This window comes from Hyperolius riggenbachi, chromosome 8 (genome assembly GCF_040937935.1).
Source record: "Hyperolius riggenbachi isolate aHypRig1 chromosome 8, aHypRig1.pri, whole genome shotgun sequence".
NCBI lineage: Eukaryota > Metazoa > Chordata > Amphibia > Anura > Hyperoliidae > Hyperolius > Hyperolius riggenbachi.
Genome location: NC_090653.1, coordinates 287514269 through 287527531, shown reverse-complemented (window position 1 = coordinate 287527531; position 13263 = coordinate 287514269). Strand labels below are relative to the sequence as shown.

The 13263-nt window shown below is 47.6% G+C and overlaps 1 protein-coding gene across 1 annotated transcript in view; it reads right to left on the bottom strand.

Annotated features, from left to right (window-relative positions):
- The window catches only part of PMPCA (peptidase, mitochondrial processing subunit alpha), a 62467-nt gene that overhangs the window by 27870 nt on the left and 21334 nt on the right, over positions 1-13263 (bottom strand). The window contains exons 7-12 of the mRNA XM_068249120.1: positions 9902-10165; positions 9338-9430; positions 8179-8297; positions 6133-6223; positions 5041-5103; positions 2841-2985 (exon numbers count right to left, since the gene is read on the bottom strand). Of these exons, the coding sequence (XP_068105221.1) occupies positions 2841-2985; positions 5041-5103; positions 6133-6223; positions 8179-8297; positions 9338-9430; positions 9902-10165 (775 nt within the window). The remainder of the gene's footprint in view (positions 1-2840; positions 2986-5040; positions 5104-6132; positions 6224-8178; positions 8298-9337; positions 9431-9901; positions 10166-13263) is intronic.

The window sequence follows — 13263 nt, the reverse complement described above, 5'->3', positions numbered from 1 at the left end:
GTCAATCCCACTTACAGGCAGCCTCCATTATGCGAGTACCTGTCATTATCACAGCCTAGGCTGTCCTGGCGTGGTCAATCCCACTTACTGGCAGCCTACATTATGCGAGTACCTGTCATTATCACAGCCTAGGGCTGTCCTGGCGTGGTCAATCCCACTTACAGGCAGCCTACATTATGCGAGTACCTGTCATTATCACAGCCTAGGGCTGTCCTGGCGTGGTCAATCCCACTTACTGGCAGCCTACATTATGCGAGTACCTGTCATTATCACAGCCTAGGGCTGTCCTGGCGTGGTCAATCCCACTTACTGGCAGCCTACATTATGCGAGTACCTGTCATTATCACAGCCTAGGGCTGTCCTGGCGTGGTCAATCCCACTTACTGGCAGCCTCCATTATGCGAGTACCTGTCATTATCACAGCCTAGGCTGTCCTAGCGTGGTCAATCCCACTTACTGGCAGCCTCCATTATGCGAGTACCTGTCATTATCACAGCCTAGGGCTGTCCTGGCGTGGTCACACCCACTTACTGGCAGCCTACATTATGTGAGTACCTGTCATTATCACAGCCTAGGCTGTCCTGGCGTGGTCAATCCCACTTACTGGCAGCCTACATTATGTGAGTACCTGTCATTATCACAGCCTAGGGCTGTCCTGGCGTGGTCAATCCCACTTACTGGCAGCCTACATTATGCGAGTACCTGTCATTATCACAGCCTAGGCTGTCCTGGCGTGGTCAATCCCACTTACAGGCAGCCTACATTATGCGAGTACCTGTCATTATCACAGTCTAGGGCTGTCCTGGCGTGGTCAATCCCACTTACTGGCAGCCTACATTATGTGAGTACCTGTCATTATCACAGCCTAGGCTGTCCTAGCGTGGTCAATCCCACTTACTGGCAGCCTCCATTATGCGAGTACCTGTCATTATCACAGCCTAGGGCTGTCCTGGCGTGGTCACACCCACTTACTGGCAGCCTACATTATGTGAGTACCTGTCATTATCACAGCCTAGGGCTGTCCTGGCGTGGTCAATCCCACTTACTGGCAGCCTACATTATGCGAGTACCTGTCATTATCACAGCCTAGGCTGTCCTGGCGTGGTCAATCCCACTTACAGGCAGCCTACATTATGCGAGTACCTGTCATTATCACAGTCTAGGGCTGTCCTGGCGTGGTCAATCCCACTTACTGGCAGCCTACATTATGCGAGTACCTGTCATTATCACAGCCTAGGCTGTCCTGGCGTGGTCAATCCCACTTACAGGCAGCCTACATTATGCGAGTACCTGTCATTATCACAGCCTAGGCTGTCCTGGCGTGGTCAATCCCACTTACAGGCAGCCTACATTATGCGAGTACCTGTCATTATCACAGTCTAGGGCTGTCCTGGCGTGGTCAATCCCACTTACTGGCAGCCTACATTATGTGAGTACCTGTCATTATCACAGCCTAGGCTGTCCTGGCGTGGTCAATCCCACTTACTGGCAGCCTACATTATGCGAGTACCTGTCATTATCACAGCCTAGGCTGTCCTGGCGTGGTCACACCCACTTACTGGCAGCCTACATTATGCGAGTACCTGTCATTATCACAGCCTAGGCTGTCCTGGCGTGGTCAATCCCACTTACAGGCAGCCTACATTATGCGAGTACCTGTCATTATCACAGGCTAGGGCTGTCCTGGCGTGGTCAATCCCACTTACAGGCAGCCTACATTATGCGAGTACCTGTCATTATCACAGCCTAGGCTGTCCTGGCGTGGTCAATCCCACTTACTGGCAGCCTACATTATGCGAGTACCTGTCATTATCACAGTCTAGGGCTGTCCTGGCGTGGTCAATCCCACTTACTGGCAGCCTCCATTATGCGAGTACCTGTCATTATCACAGCCTAGGCTGTCCTAGCGTGGTCAATCCCACTTACAGGCAGCCTCCATTATGCGAGTACCTGTCATTATCACAGCCTAGGCTGTCCTGGCGTGGTCAATCCCACTTACAGGCAGCCTCCATTATGCGAGTACCTGTCATTATAACAGCCTAGGCTGTCCTGGCGTGGTCAATCCCACTTACTGGCAGCCTACATTATGTGAGTACCTGTCATTATCACAGCCTAGGCTGTCCTGGCGTGGTCAATCCCACTTACTGGCAGCCTACATTATGCGAGTACCTGTCATTATCACAGCCTAGGCTGTCCTGGCGTGGTCAATCCCACTTACTGGCAGCCTCCATTATGCGAGTACCTGTCATTATCACAGCCTAGGCTGTCCTAGCGTGGTCAATCCCACTTACTGGCAGCCTACATTATGCGAGTACCTGTCATTATCACAGCCTAGGGCTGTCCTGGCGTGGTCAATCCCACTTACAGGCAGCCTACATTATGCGAGTACCTGTCATTATCACAGTCTAGGGCTGTCCTGGCGTGGTCAATCCCACTTACTGGCAGCCTCCATTATGCGAGTACCTGTCATTATCACAGCCTAGGCTGTCCTGGCGTGGTCAATCCCACTTACAGGCAGCCTACATTATGCGAGTACCTGTCATTATCACAGTCTAGGCTGTCCTGGCGTGGTCAATCCCACTTACAGGCAGCTACATTATGTGAGTACCTGTCATTATCACAGCCTAGGCTGTCCTAGCGTGGTCAATCCCACTTACTGGCAGCCTCCATTATGCGAGTACCTGTCATTATCACAGTCTAGGGCTGTCCTGTTCACTTGCTGGCAGCTCCTTCCCAGTTCTCACTTTTGCGTCGCCATTTTTTTTACTTTGCAAATGATTATTTCGTGATTGATTTCTCCCACAATACCCCAATGTCATTGGCGCAATCACGACACTCACTGATCAGTCCGCAGAGTTCGTGGGGGAGTTTTCGGCTCCCGGTCGCCAGCACTTGCCTCCCGACGTCTTCAAAGATCACCGGCCGAGATTCCAGGTTCATCATCAGCATGGACTTCAGCTGCGTCTTCGCTCGTTCCAGCTCCACCTGTAACACAGAGAGGGATATCGTTATCGTATAGTAGGGGTAGGGAACCTATGGCTGGGGAACCAGATGTGGCTCTTTGATGGCTACATCTGGCTCCCATACAAATCAGTTAGGGGTTTATTCACTAACATACACAGCTCAAGCAGCGCAGCACAAGTAACATTTTCAAAGTAGGCACGCTACTACTGTAGTATGCACTACTAACTTACTCACACTACCCCCAAAACTAACAGCCACTCAAATTGTCCCGCCCTGTACCCTGTCTGGTCCAGTGACTTTGTAGGTTGAGATCCCTGCACTTTGATTGGCCCAATAGGCTGCCAGTCACTTGACAAGCAGCCTATTGGGGCCAAAGTGCGGGGATTTCGTCCTACAAAGTGAATCAACCCCGAAGTCAGCTAGCTAATTGTACAAGCTGTTAGTCAGTATTTCTCCTGTCTGGCTCTCAGGGAAATTGCTGAAACCCAAGAGAAGCTGAAGACGTGTCCGACACTGCCGCTGCCCGGAGAATCAACTGTATACACATCACCATGGCAACAGGGACATGAGGCCTCTGCTGCGCATGCGCACTGTCCCAGTTTGAAACATATTGTATGGCTCTCACGGAATTACATTTTAAAATATGTGGCGTTTATGGCTCTCTCAGCCGAAAAGGTTCCTGATCCCTGTCATATAGCATCTGAGAAGATGGAAGGCAACGCTCTCAAGGATTACAGCCACTTAAGCTGGCAACCATTAAAGAGAACCCGAGGTGGGTTTGAAGAATATTATCTGCATACAGAGGCTAGATCTACCTATACAGCCCAGCCTCTGTTGCTATCCCAAACCCCCCTAAGGTCCCCCTGCACTCTGCAATCCCTCATAAATCACAGCCATGCTGCTGACAAACAGCTTGTCAGAGCTGGCTGTGTTTATCTCTATAGTGTCAGTCTGCTGCTCTCCCCGCCTCCTGCAGAACTCCAGTCCCCGCTTGCATCCCTTCCCTCCCTGCTGATTGGAGGGAAGGGACGGGGGCAGGGACCGGAGCTATGCAGGAGGCGGGGGAGCAGCTGAGACTGACACTACAGATGTAAACACAGCCTCACAGCACGGCTGTGATTTATAAGGGATTGCAGAGTGCAGGGGGACCTTAGTGGGGTTTGGGATAGCAACAGAGGCTGGGCTGTATAGGCAGATCCAGCCTCTGTATGCAGATAACATTCTTTAAACACCCCTCGGGTTCTCTTTAAAGTGTACCAGAGATAAATTATTAAATGTTTTATACATACGTGGGGCTTTCTCCAGCCCTATCCACACGGACCATTCCCACGCCACCATCCTCCGCTGCCCGCAGCTCCAGTACCGGATCCTGTACGTTCGGACAGTCGCAGCCAGACTGAGCAAGCGCAGTACTATTCTCCGCCGGACAGAGCGCACTGCATTTGCGCACACTGGCCGAACATACAGGATCTGGTACAGGAGCTGGAGAAGGCGGAGGACGGCGGTGTGGGAGCGATCCGTGCGCATGGGGCTGGAGGAAGCCCAAGGTATGTATAAAGCTGCACTGACTTCTTAGCATCTCACTGGCCATCCGTAGATTAAAGCAGACCTGTCATGTGACCTGTTGTCTGGAGGAAGGACTGGCTGATAAATCCTGCCTAGGCTCAACACACACCATACAATCTTGGTTCTTCAATCTTACCACTTTCATGTAGTATAAGAGCTTTGTCAATCAATCATTCAAGGTATTTTCAATCTGTTGGCCCTTATCCTACATAGATTTGGTAAATCTGTACAACCAAGATTGTATGGTGTGTGTTGAGCTTTAGGCCCAGTGCACACCAAAAACCTCTAGCAGATCCGCAAGACGCTAGAGGTTTTTGAAGCAGATTTCAGAGCGATTCTAGGCATGTGAGAGGTTTTCTACATGCCGAGCGTTTTTGTGTAGCAGATTTCATATATTGTTACAGTAAAGCTGTTACTGAACAGCTCCTGTAACAAAAAACGCTCCAGAACAGCTCCGGTGTGCACCGGCCCATACAGGGAATGTGTGACAGTGAAGCAGCAGTGACTGACCTCTCCCACCGATCCGGCCATCAGAGCGAACTCCCGGGTGATAATCTCCACCATCTCTCTCACCTGCGAGACAGACAACGCCACATCAGACGAGCAACGATAACAAAGACCAACAATGTTACTGCTCCACCCCAATAACTGCCCTGCCCCCCACAGTTCTCTCTACGTGATGTAATGACACGGGGGGGGGGGGGGGGGGGGGAGGTATGTACCTATAGAACTGCACAATTTGCACATGAAGACAACTTTGTTTGTATCTCTGAAAAGTTGTAACTTTAATCATTTGTAAGAAGGGAACACTGTGTATAAAAAAAAAAAAATCTATTGACCCTCATACTACATAGTGGTGGTACAATTTGCCAATCAAAATTGAGGGTGTGTGCCAGGCTTAAAGCGGAATATAACCCTGCATTTCAACTTTGCTCTAAAATATTATTTACAGCATATTATATGCAAAAAGCATTTTTTTTTTACTAGACCAGCATTGGAAGAGTTAAACACAGAGGTTTAAAGTTCCGTGGAGAGATATGCAGAAGTTCAGATAGATACATTCTATTTAGTTGAATGTATCTATTGATAAATGTTACACACCATTTGGCTGTCCTCCAACTCCTGAGAGAATGAGTCACATTCAACACTTAGATACGGATGCTCTGCAGAAATCTCCAGGAACTTTAAAGCCCTGTGTAACCCTTCCAATGCTGGTCTACTAAAAAAAAAAATGCTGGTTGCATATAATATACTGTAAATAATGTTTTAGAGCAAAGTTGAAATGCAGGGTTATACTCCGCTTTAAGTCAGAGTATACAGACTCCTCCCACAATGCACTGCAGGACCTGCAGCGGTAACCAGCACAGGACAGCTGCGGTGCATTGTGGGAAGGGGCGGCCTTATGTTCCCACTTGTAGCAAAAATATGAGGCATATATCGCTTCCTAGCACCTTACGTCCCGATTGAAAGGGTCTGATTCCCAACGCTTGTGCCACTCCCCTTTCTTTTCCCCCACACGGAAAACTAAACACATTCCCCCCCCCCATTTCCTGCTGATTAGGGACAATAACGTCCAGCACCGTGTAACCGGTCGGCACGTACCTGGCGAGGGTCAGCGCTGGCGTGGATGCACAGAAGTCCAGTGTCCTCATAGCTGTGGTGGTAGCAGGTGGCGTTGTACATCCAGTGGTGTCTGCAGAACCATGGGAAAGATCAGTAACAGGTACAGATGGGCGATTGTCCCAATTCTGGCCCGACAGGATGACCAGAGATTGTCTGGAATCTCTGCTCCTTGGTTGGCCGATCTCAGTAGAAATGAGAACTGCCTGTACTGCACTATGGGCCAATTTCGGCAAGAATCTGCAGCATTTACCCACAGGTGAGAGGAGCTAGAAAACAATGCCTATCTGTTCAATTGCTTTGCCGTCCAGATCGGACTGCTGTGTGAATCTGGAGGGTATGCAGCAGATTTCTGAAGCATGTGCCTGAATCCCTATAGCTGTGCATGGGAAGGGGGGGGGGGGGGGGGATGCATGGTGCAGCTAAGTGATTTACGCCGTGGCTCCTGGTGGAAACCGGCCCTATCACTGTGCATGGGGGGGGGGATGCATGGTGCAGCTAAGTGATTTACGCCGTGGCTCCTGGTGGAAACCGGCCCACACACTTAGATTCTCAATTGTTAGGCTAGGTCCACACTTGTCCGCTGCAGTCTGGATCCGTTTTTGTCAACAATTTTTTTTCTTTCCACTTTGAGAGAAGTGGCTTTGTTTGCAGTAACATTTCCAGCCCGTGGAAACGTCCCCAGCCCTGGCCTGGGTGGGGGGCCGCCATGCTGAAAGGGGGGCAGTGGTGGGGAGGGGGGGGGGGGGGGGTCACCCCCTCCCCCCTTACCTGGGTTTCCCCCTTCCCCTCTAGCCAGTTTCATTAATAAAATCATTAAAGTATGCAAATGTAAGCCAAGCAGCGACCGGGGAACTTACGTCCTTGCATTCCACCGCTTGCCGTCACTTCCTGCAATGCCGCCCTCTGTAGTTCATTGTGTGGCATTGCAGGAAGTGACGGCGAGTGGTGGAATGCAAGGACGTAAGTTCCCCGCTCGCCGCTTGGCTTACATTTGGATACTTTAATGATTTTATCAATGAAACTAGCTGGAGGGGGAGCGGGGAAGGGGGCACCCAGTTGAGGGGGAGGTGCAACACTCCTCTCCGCCGCTGCCCCCCTTCCTGCCTGCTAACCCCTCCAGCATGGCAGCCCCCTCTCCACCCACAGGCAGGGCTGGGACACAGAAAATCAAATCCGATTCTGTGTCAAAAGCTGCCTGTGTAGAGGGGGATCCGTTCTGCCATTACTTTTCACTACCTCTCCGTGTATCCGGGGTCCGTGAAAATGTTGAACATCCGGACGAGTCCGTTCAGGTTTTCAAAATGGATTCCCCCTCAACGCAGACGGATCCTTTTTTTTAAATTTTTTTTAAGTGAAGGCGGCTGCTATTTTTAACATTGGTATCCGTCGTTCCGGTTTTGATCCGAGTTACGTTTTTAGAACAAGTGTGAACCTACTTTTAATCTGTCTTCTTAGCTGGTATCTAAGAAGCTGTTCCCGGTTAGTATCTGTAGGTGTGTATAAAGCTGGCCATCCATTGTCGGATGTGGGCATCAGATCCATCCCTCTTCAATCGTTATCTGATCAGACAGGGATCTATCCGCTCGAATCCCTCTGCACGCTTCACACCGTTTTTAAATAGAATTCAGCATGAAATCGATTAAGAATCTGTGTAGATTTTCCAAGTGTCCCTCCCCCCTCCGGCCATGAGTTGTAGGTGGAGCTCTCACCAAATATGGATGCGGCTCCGGTGCCTTAGCTGACTGCTGCTTCTTCCCAGCACTGCTGAGTCCTGGGGTGCTGGTGTGACGTAATGCTGAGGACAGACACTAGAGGGCAGTGTGGCGGGCACCTTACGTGACCCTTAGTATTTGGCCTCTAGTATTAGTTACGTTAGAATTCGTTATTAGGGACTCGGGAGTGAAGAAACGGAGTAGCAGCTGGTGGGGAGAGAAGACGCCAGTACCATGCCGTGGACAGGTGAGAGCAGCTGATGCTGCCGCCCATCTTCAGGGGCCAGGGGCGGTGCAATGGGCGGGGACTCACCTGTTCAGGACGTTGAGGTAGAGTCGGGTGAACATGCCTTTCCCGGGACCACCGGCTGAGAAGGACCCACCGCCTCCCATCATCATGTTCAGCACCGCGAAGGGGATGAAGTCGTCTTCCTGCAATATAGAACAGCTGACATCACTTCCTGACCCTCATTTATAAATCTCTTCTCATTTCTCTGTCTGTACCCTATGACCCTTATTTCTTGTTTATAATCTTACTGGCTGACTGAATTGGAAAGAATTGTGGGCCACTGAGCCTTGTATTGCTTTCTTGTCATACTAAGTAACATTGTAACATGTCTTATTATGCTTGTCCCTTGGATGTGCAGTATTATATTTTATCTTCTTAACCCGTGCGGGTTTCTCTATTGGCTATTTTTGCTTTTTACTTTTAATTGTTTTCACCAATAAAAGCCCATCGAAATTAAAAATGCAATGCCGCAAAAATATATTAGACGTGCGGCGTACGCAAAATCAACATTTGCAAAAAGCATCCGAATGCTACTGAGTTTGAACATGTCCTAACGGTGGCCACTAATGATCCAACCTTTTTCATCCAATCTTACCATTTTTATGTAATGTAAGGGACTGGCTAGAGCCTAGGTTCTCAACATGCGGTACGCGTACCCCAGGGTGTACTTCAGATGGTTCCAGGGGGTACTCTGGCTTGATATACTTAACCTCTTGCTGACCGCTCCACGCCGATTGGCTGAGCCTGCCACGTCCGCCGCTGCCCCCCTAATGTATAAATGTCCCCCCAGTGTGTGCATTTAAACATTACCTGTCCTGTGTGAGCCTTCAACGCGGTGTCCGTAACCTCCGGGCGGCTCTCCGTACACGCCACTGACGCTATGCGCCAACGTTAGACGGTATGCGCAAGTGGCTTGTGCGGAGGCTACCTGGAAGTTACAGACACCGCTCAGAGGCTGACACGGGACAGGTAATTTATAATGCACACGGGTTTGTTGTTTCGTCACTCGTTCTAAATCGCCCATCGAGCCTGCAATTAATGGCACAGATTTTCGACCAATTCAATAATAATAATCAAATTGGTTGGTCGATCGGCCGCCAAATTTATGGGCACCTTAACACTTAGATTGCACAAAGTAGATTATGAGACAGACACAGACAGAGATGGCAGAACAAATGTGTACCAGGAAGGAGCAGCTCTCCAGGCCAATCATGATGTGGCTGAGCTCCGGGATGGGGGTGGGGCCCAAACTGACGTCCGACATGTCCTTCTCCACCTGTCCGACAGAAAGACAGAGCTGAACTTACCAAACCCTCTTTTCACACATATTACAACTTGGGATGATTAATAAGATGCGAATACTTAAAGGGAACCTAAAGTGAGGTGTACATAGTGGCTGCAATATTCATTTCCTTTTAAACAATACCAGTTGCCTGGCAGCCCTGCTGGTTTATTTGGCTGCAGTAGTGTCTGAATCACACACCTGAAACAAGCATGCAGTTAATCCAGCCACACTTCAGTCACCTGATCTGCTGCATGCTTGTTCAGGGGTTATGGCTAAATGTATTACAGGCAGAGGATCAGCAGGACAGCCAGACAACTGGTATTGCTTATAAGGAAATAAATATGGCAGCCTCCATATCACTCTCACATCAGCTGTCCTTTAAGCAGCTGAATCCCTAGCTAAATATACGTATATATGAGAATCTCATCTAACAGCCCCCCCAGTGTGGGCGGCATTCTCTACCTTGATGATGCCCCCCGTATATTGGGCAATGGATCGGTCCACGCTGCGGGGCTTGTCTGATGCCCACACTGGCTTCACCTCCTGCAGATACTTCATGGCGCAGTCCAGCAGCTGGTCATGTTCTATGCCCACCCCCGCCAGCACCATCCTGTCTGGGGTGTAGTAATTGTGCATGTAGGCGTGCAGCTTCTGACGGTCAATCTTATCGATGTTCTCCACGGGGCAGAAACGGGGGAGACCCACGGTGTTGTCTCTGAAGGCCGCCTGCAAAGAGATCATCAGATAAAACAATGAATGCAGGGAAAAGGGGATAAACCAATTACAGATCAGACAATTGACTGAATGGCGTAATACCAGCAGGTGGCGCTGTGGTCCCCTCTGTAGAGCGAGCAGGCAGACTATAGGTCAGGAACTACCAGCCTTTCGTGGGGTTACCCAATAACTCACTACATGACTAAAGCTAGGTACACACCATACAATTCTGTGCTAGATAGATGGTTCGATAGATAATTTCTGACATGTCCGATCATTTTTCTGATCGAGAACAGAAGCGTCAAAAGGAAGCAAAATGAGCTTAAAAACCAAATTCTTGGTAAATAGAGGAGGTAGTGGTGGACTTACGTCCTCCAAGTAGACACACAACGACTGTAGTAAAGACAGTCTATATATTTTATTTATGAACTCCAAATATGCAACGCGTTTCACAGGTTTGATCCCGCTTCATCAGGCAATAACAACGGAGCAATAGCATATGTGGTCAGTAGAAGAGCCAGGCACCTCTGAGACCACATATGCTATTGCTCCGTTATTGCCTGATGAAGCGGGATCAAACCTGCGAAACGCGTTGCATATTTGGAGTTCATAAATAAAATATACTGATTGTCTTTACTACAGTCATTGTGTGTCTACTTGGAGGAGGTAACAAGGTACAAAAAGTCCAGGTCAGCACACCTTTTTCAAGATACGAATTTTCTCAATTTATTGCTCCATCAGCACGTGAAAACTTGACAATTGTTTCGGGGCCACAGCGGGTCCCCTTCTTCAGAAAGTGCAAACAAACGTAACACACATTTTCATATTAGCCAATATCTGTATCAGCTCTGAACTATTCCCATCTCATTGATGATCTCGACCAGACAACAGTTACTCACGGCTGACGGGCACAGCGATCAGATTGTCTGTTAATTGGACTGCAGACCAATCGGAAACCACCAATTAACGACCATTTTTATTGGTTGCTGAGCTATTGGCTGACGCAGGAAACAATAACATTAACAAGAGACTCACGTCTGAACATTCATTTAAAAAGAAAAAAAGTCACGATTAAGCTAATGACTTACATTAAAGCTAGAATTAAAAAATAGTTAAAGGACCAGTATCCCAACAAAATTGTAAAATACATGAAAACACATTAAAAAAGTACATTTCTCCCAGAGTAAAATGTGCTATAAATGACTTTTCTCGTATGTTGCTGTCACTTACAGTAGGTAATAGAAATCTGACAGAACTGATAGGTTTTGGACTAGTCCGTCTTCTCATGGGGAATTCGAAAGGTTTTCTTTATTTTCAAAAGCACTTAGTGAATGGCAGTTGCTCAGTCCAACTGCCAGAATAGTGTGCAAACAGGTGGGGGTCGGCCTGCATCTTTGTATAGATCCTTTCCAATGCGTGCTTTTGTAAAGAATACAGTGGTTTGCAAAAGTATTCGACCCCCTTGAAGTTTTCCACATTTTTCCATATTACTGCCACAAACATGAATCAATTTTATTGGAATTCCACATGAAAGACCAACACAAAGTGGTGTACATGTGAGAAGTGGAACGAAAATCATACATGTTTCCAAACAAAAATAACTGCAAAGTGGTGTGTGCGTAATTATGCAGGAGAACAGAGGCGCCAAAAGGATAAAAAGAAGCTAAATGAGCTTAAAAACCAAATTCTTGGTAAATAGAGGAGGTAGTGGTGGACTTACCTCCTCCAAGTAGACACACAACGACTGTAGTAAAGACAGTCAATATATTTTATTTATGACTGTCTTTACTACAGTCGTTGTGTGTCTACTTGGAGGAGGTAAGTCCACCACTACCTCCTCTATTTACCAAGAATTTGGTTTTTAAGCTCATTTAGCTTCCTTTTATCCTTTTGGCGCCTCTGTTCTCCTGCATAATATTGAGTCCACCCTGGGTGGAGGGTTGAACCCCCTTTTTCTCATCTACAGAGAGCGACTTCTTTTTCCTGAGTGGGGTCAGGAAAATCTCCCCACCTGCCTTTACAGTGGTTGCCTAATGGTAACCCTGGTTTGTGAGTATTAATATTGACTCTATGTAGTAACCATTTACCAGTACATATTACACTATTGGGGCTCTTGGTGTTCCTGGTTTTTATTTTTCTGATCGAGTTTTTATAGAAGTGAATGGAAGTAGATAAGAAAAGATAACAAAATCGAATCGGAAATCGATCGAAAAATCTAACCAGATATCTATTGGACTGAAAATCGACCGAAAAAACGCACTGTGTGTACCCAGCATAACATTAAAATGCATCTCGGTAACAAAAATAAGGCATTGTTGCTTTCCTGGCCAGGCTGCCATACCACTGCCTACTGTTTTTTTAGACATAAATCTTATAAAAGAGGCCCTGTAGCGACAAATCCACTGAGTGGCCATGTTTAGCTCTGATCACAGCCGATATTCTTCTTGGCCTGGACACAAGATTCTGCTACCGTTGCTGAGAAATGTTGGCCCATGCTGACATAATGGCAGCTCTAGGTTGGATCAGATTGGATGGCGGCGTTTCCAAGCTTTGAAGTGATCCCACAAATGCTCAATAGGAAGTCAGGGGACTGAGCTGGCCCTGGAAGCAGGTTAACCATTTCACTCCCAAGGGTTTTTACCCCAACAGACCAGAGCAATTTTCACCTGTCAGCGCTCCTACCTTTCATTTGCCAATAACTTTATCACTATTTGTCACAACTAAATGATCCATATCTTGTTTTTTTTTTCCGCCATCAATTAGGCTTTGGGTAGTACTTTTTCCTAAGAATTATTTTAGTCTAAATGCATTTTTAAAGAAATAATGTGAAAAAAAAATGGAAAAAATGATTTCTTGGTTTTCTGCCATTATAGTTTTTAAATAAAACGTGCTACCGTGAATAACCCATGTATTTTTTTTTTGTCCATTTGTCTCGGTTATTACAACATCTAAATGACGTCCCCAGTACAATGTATGACGACAGTGTGTTTGCGTGTTTTTACTGCATATGCGTTTTCCTATTGCGTTTTATGCAAATCACTAGGAAGACAACAGGAAGCGGAAATACATCAGAAAACAATTTAAACATAAAATGCATATAAATGCATGAA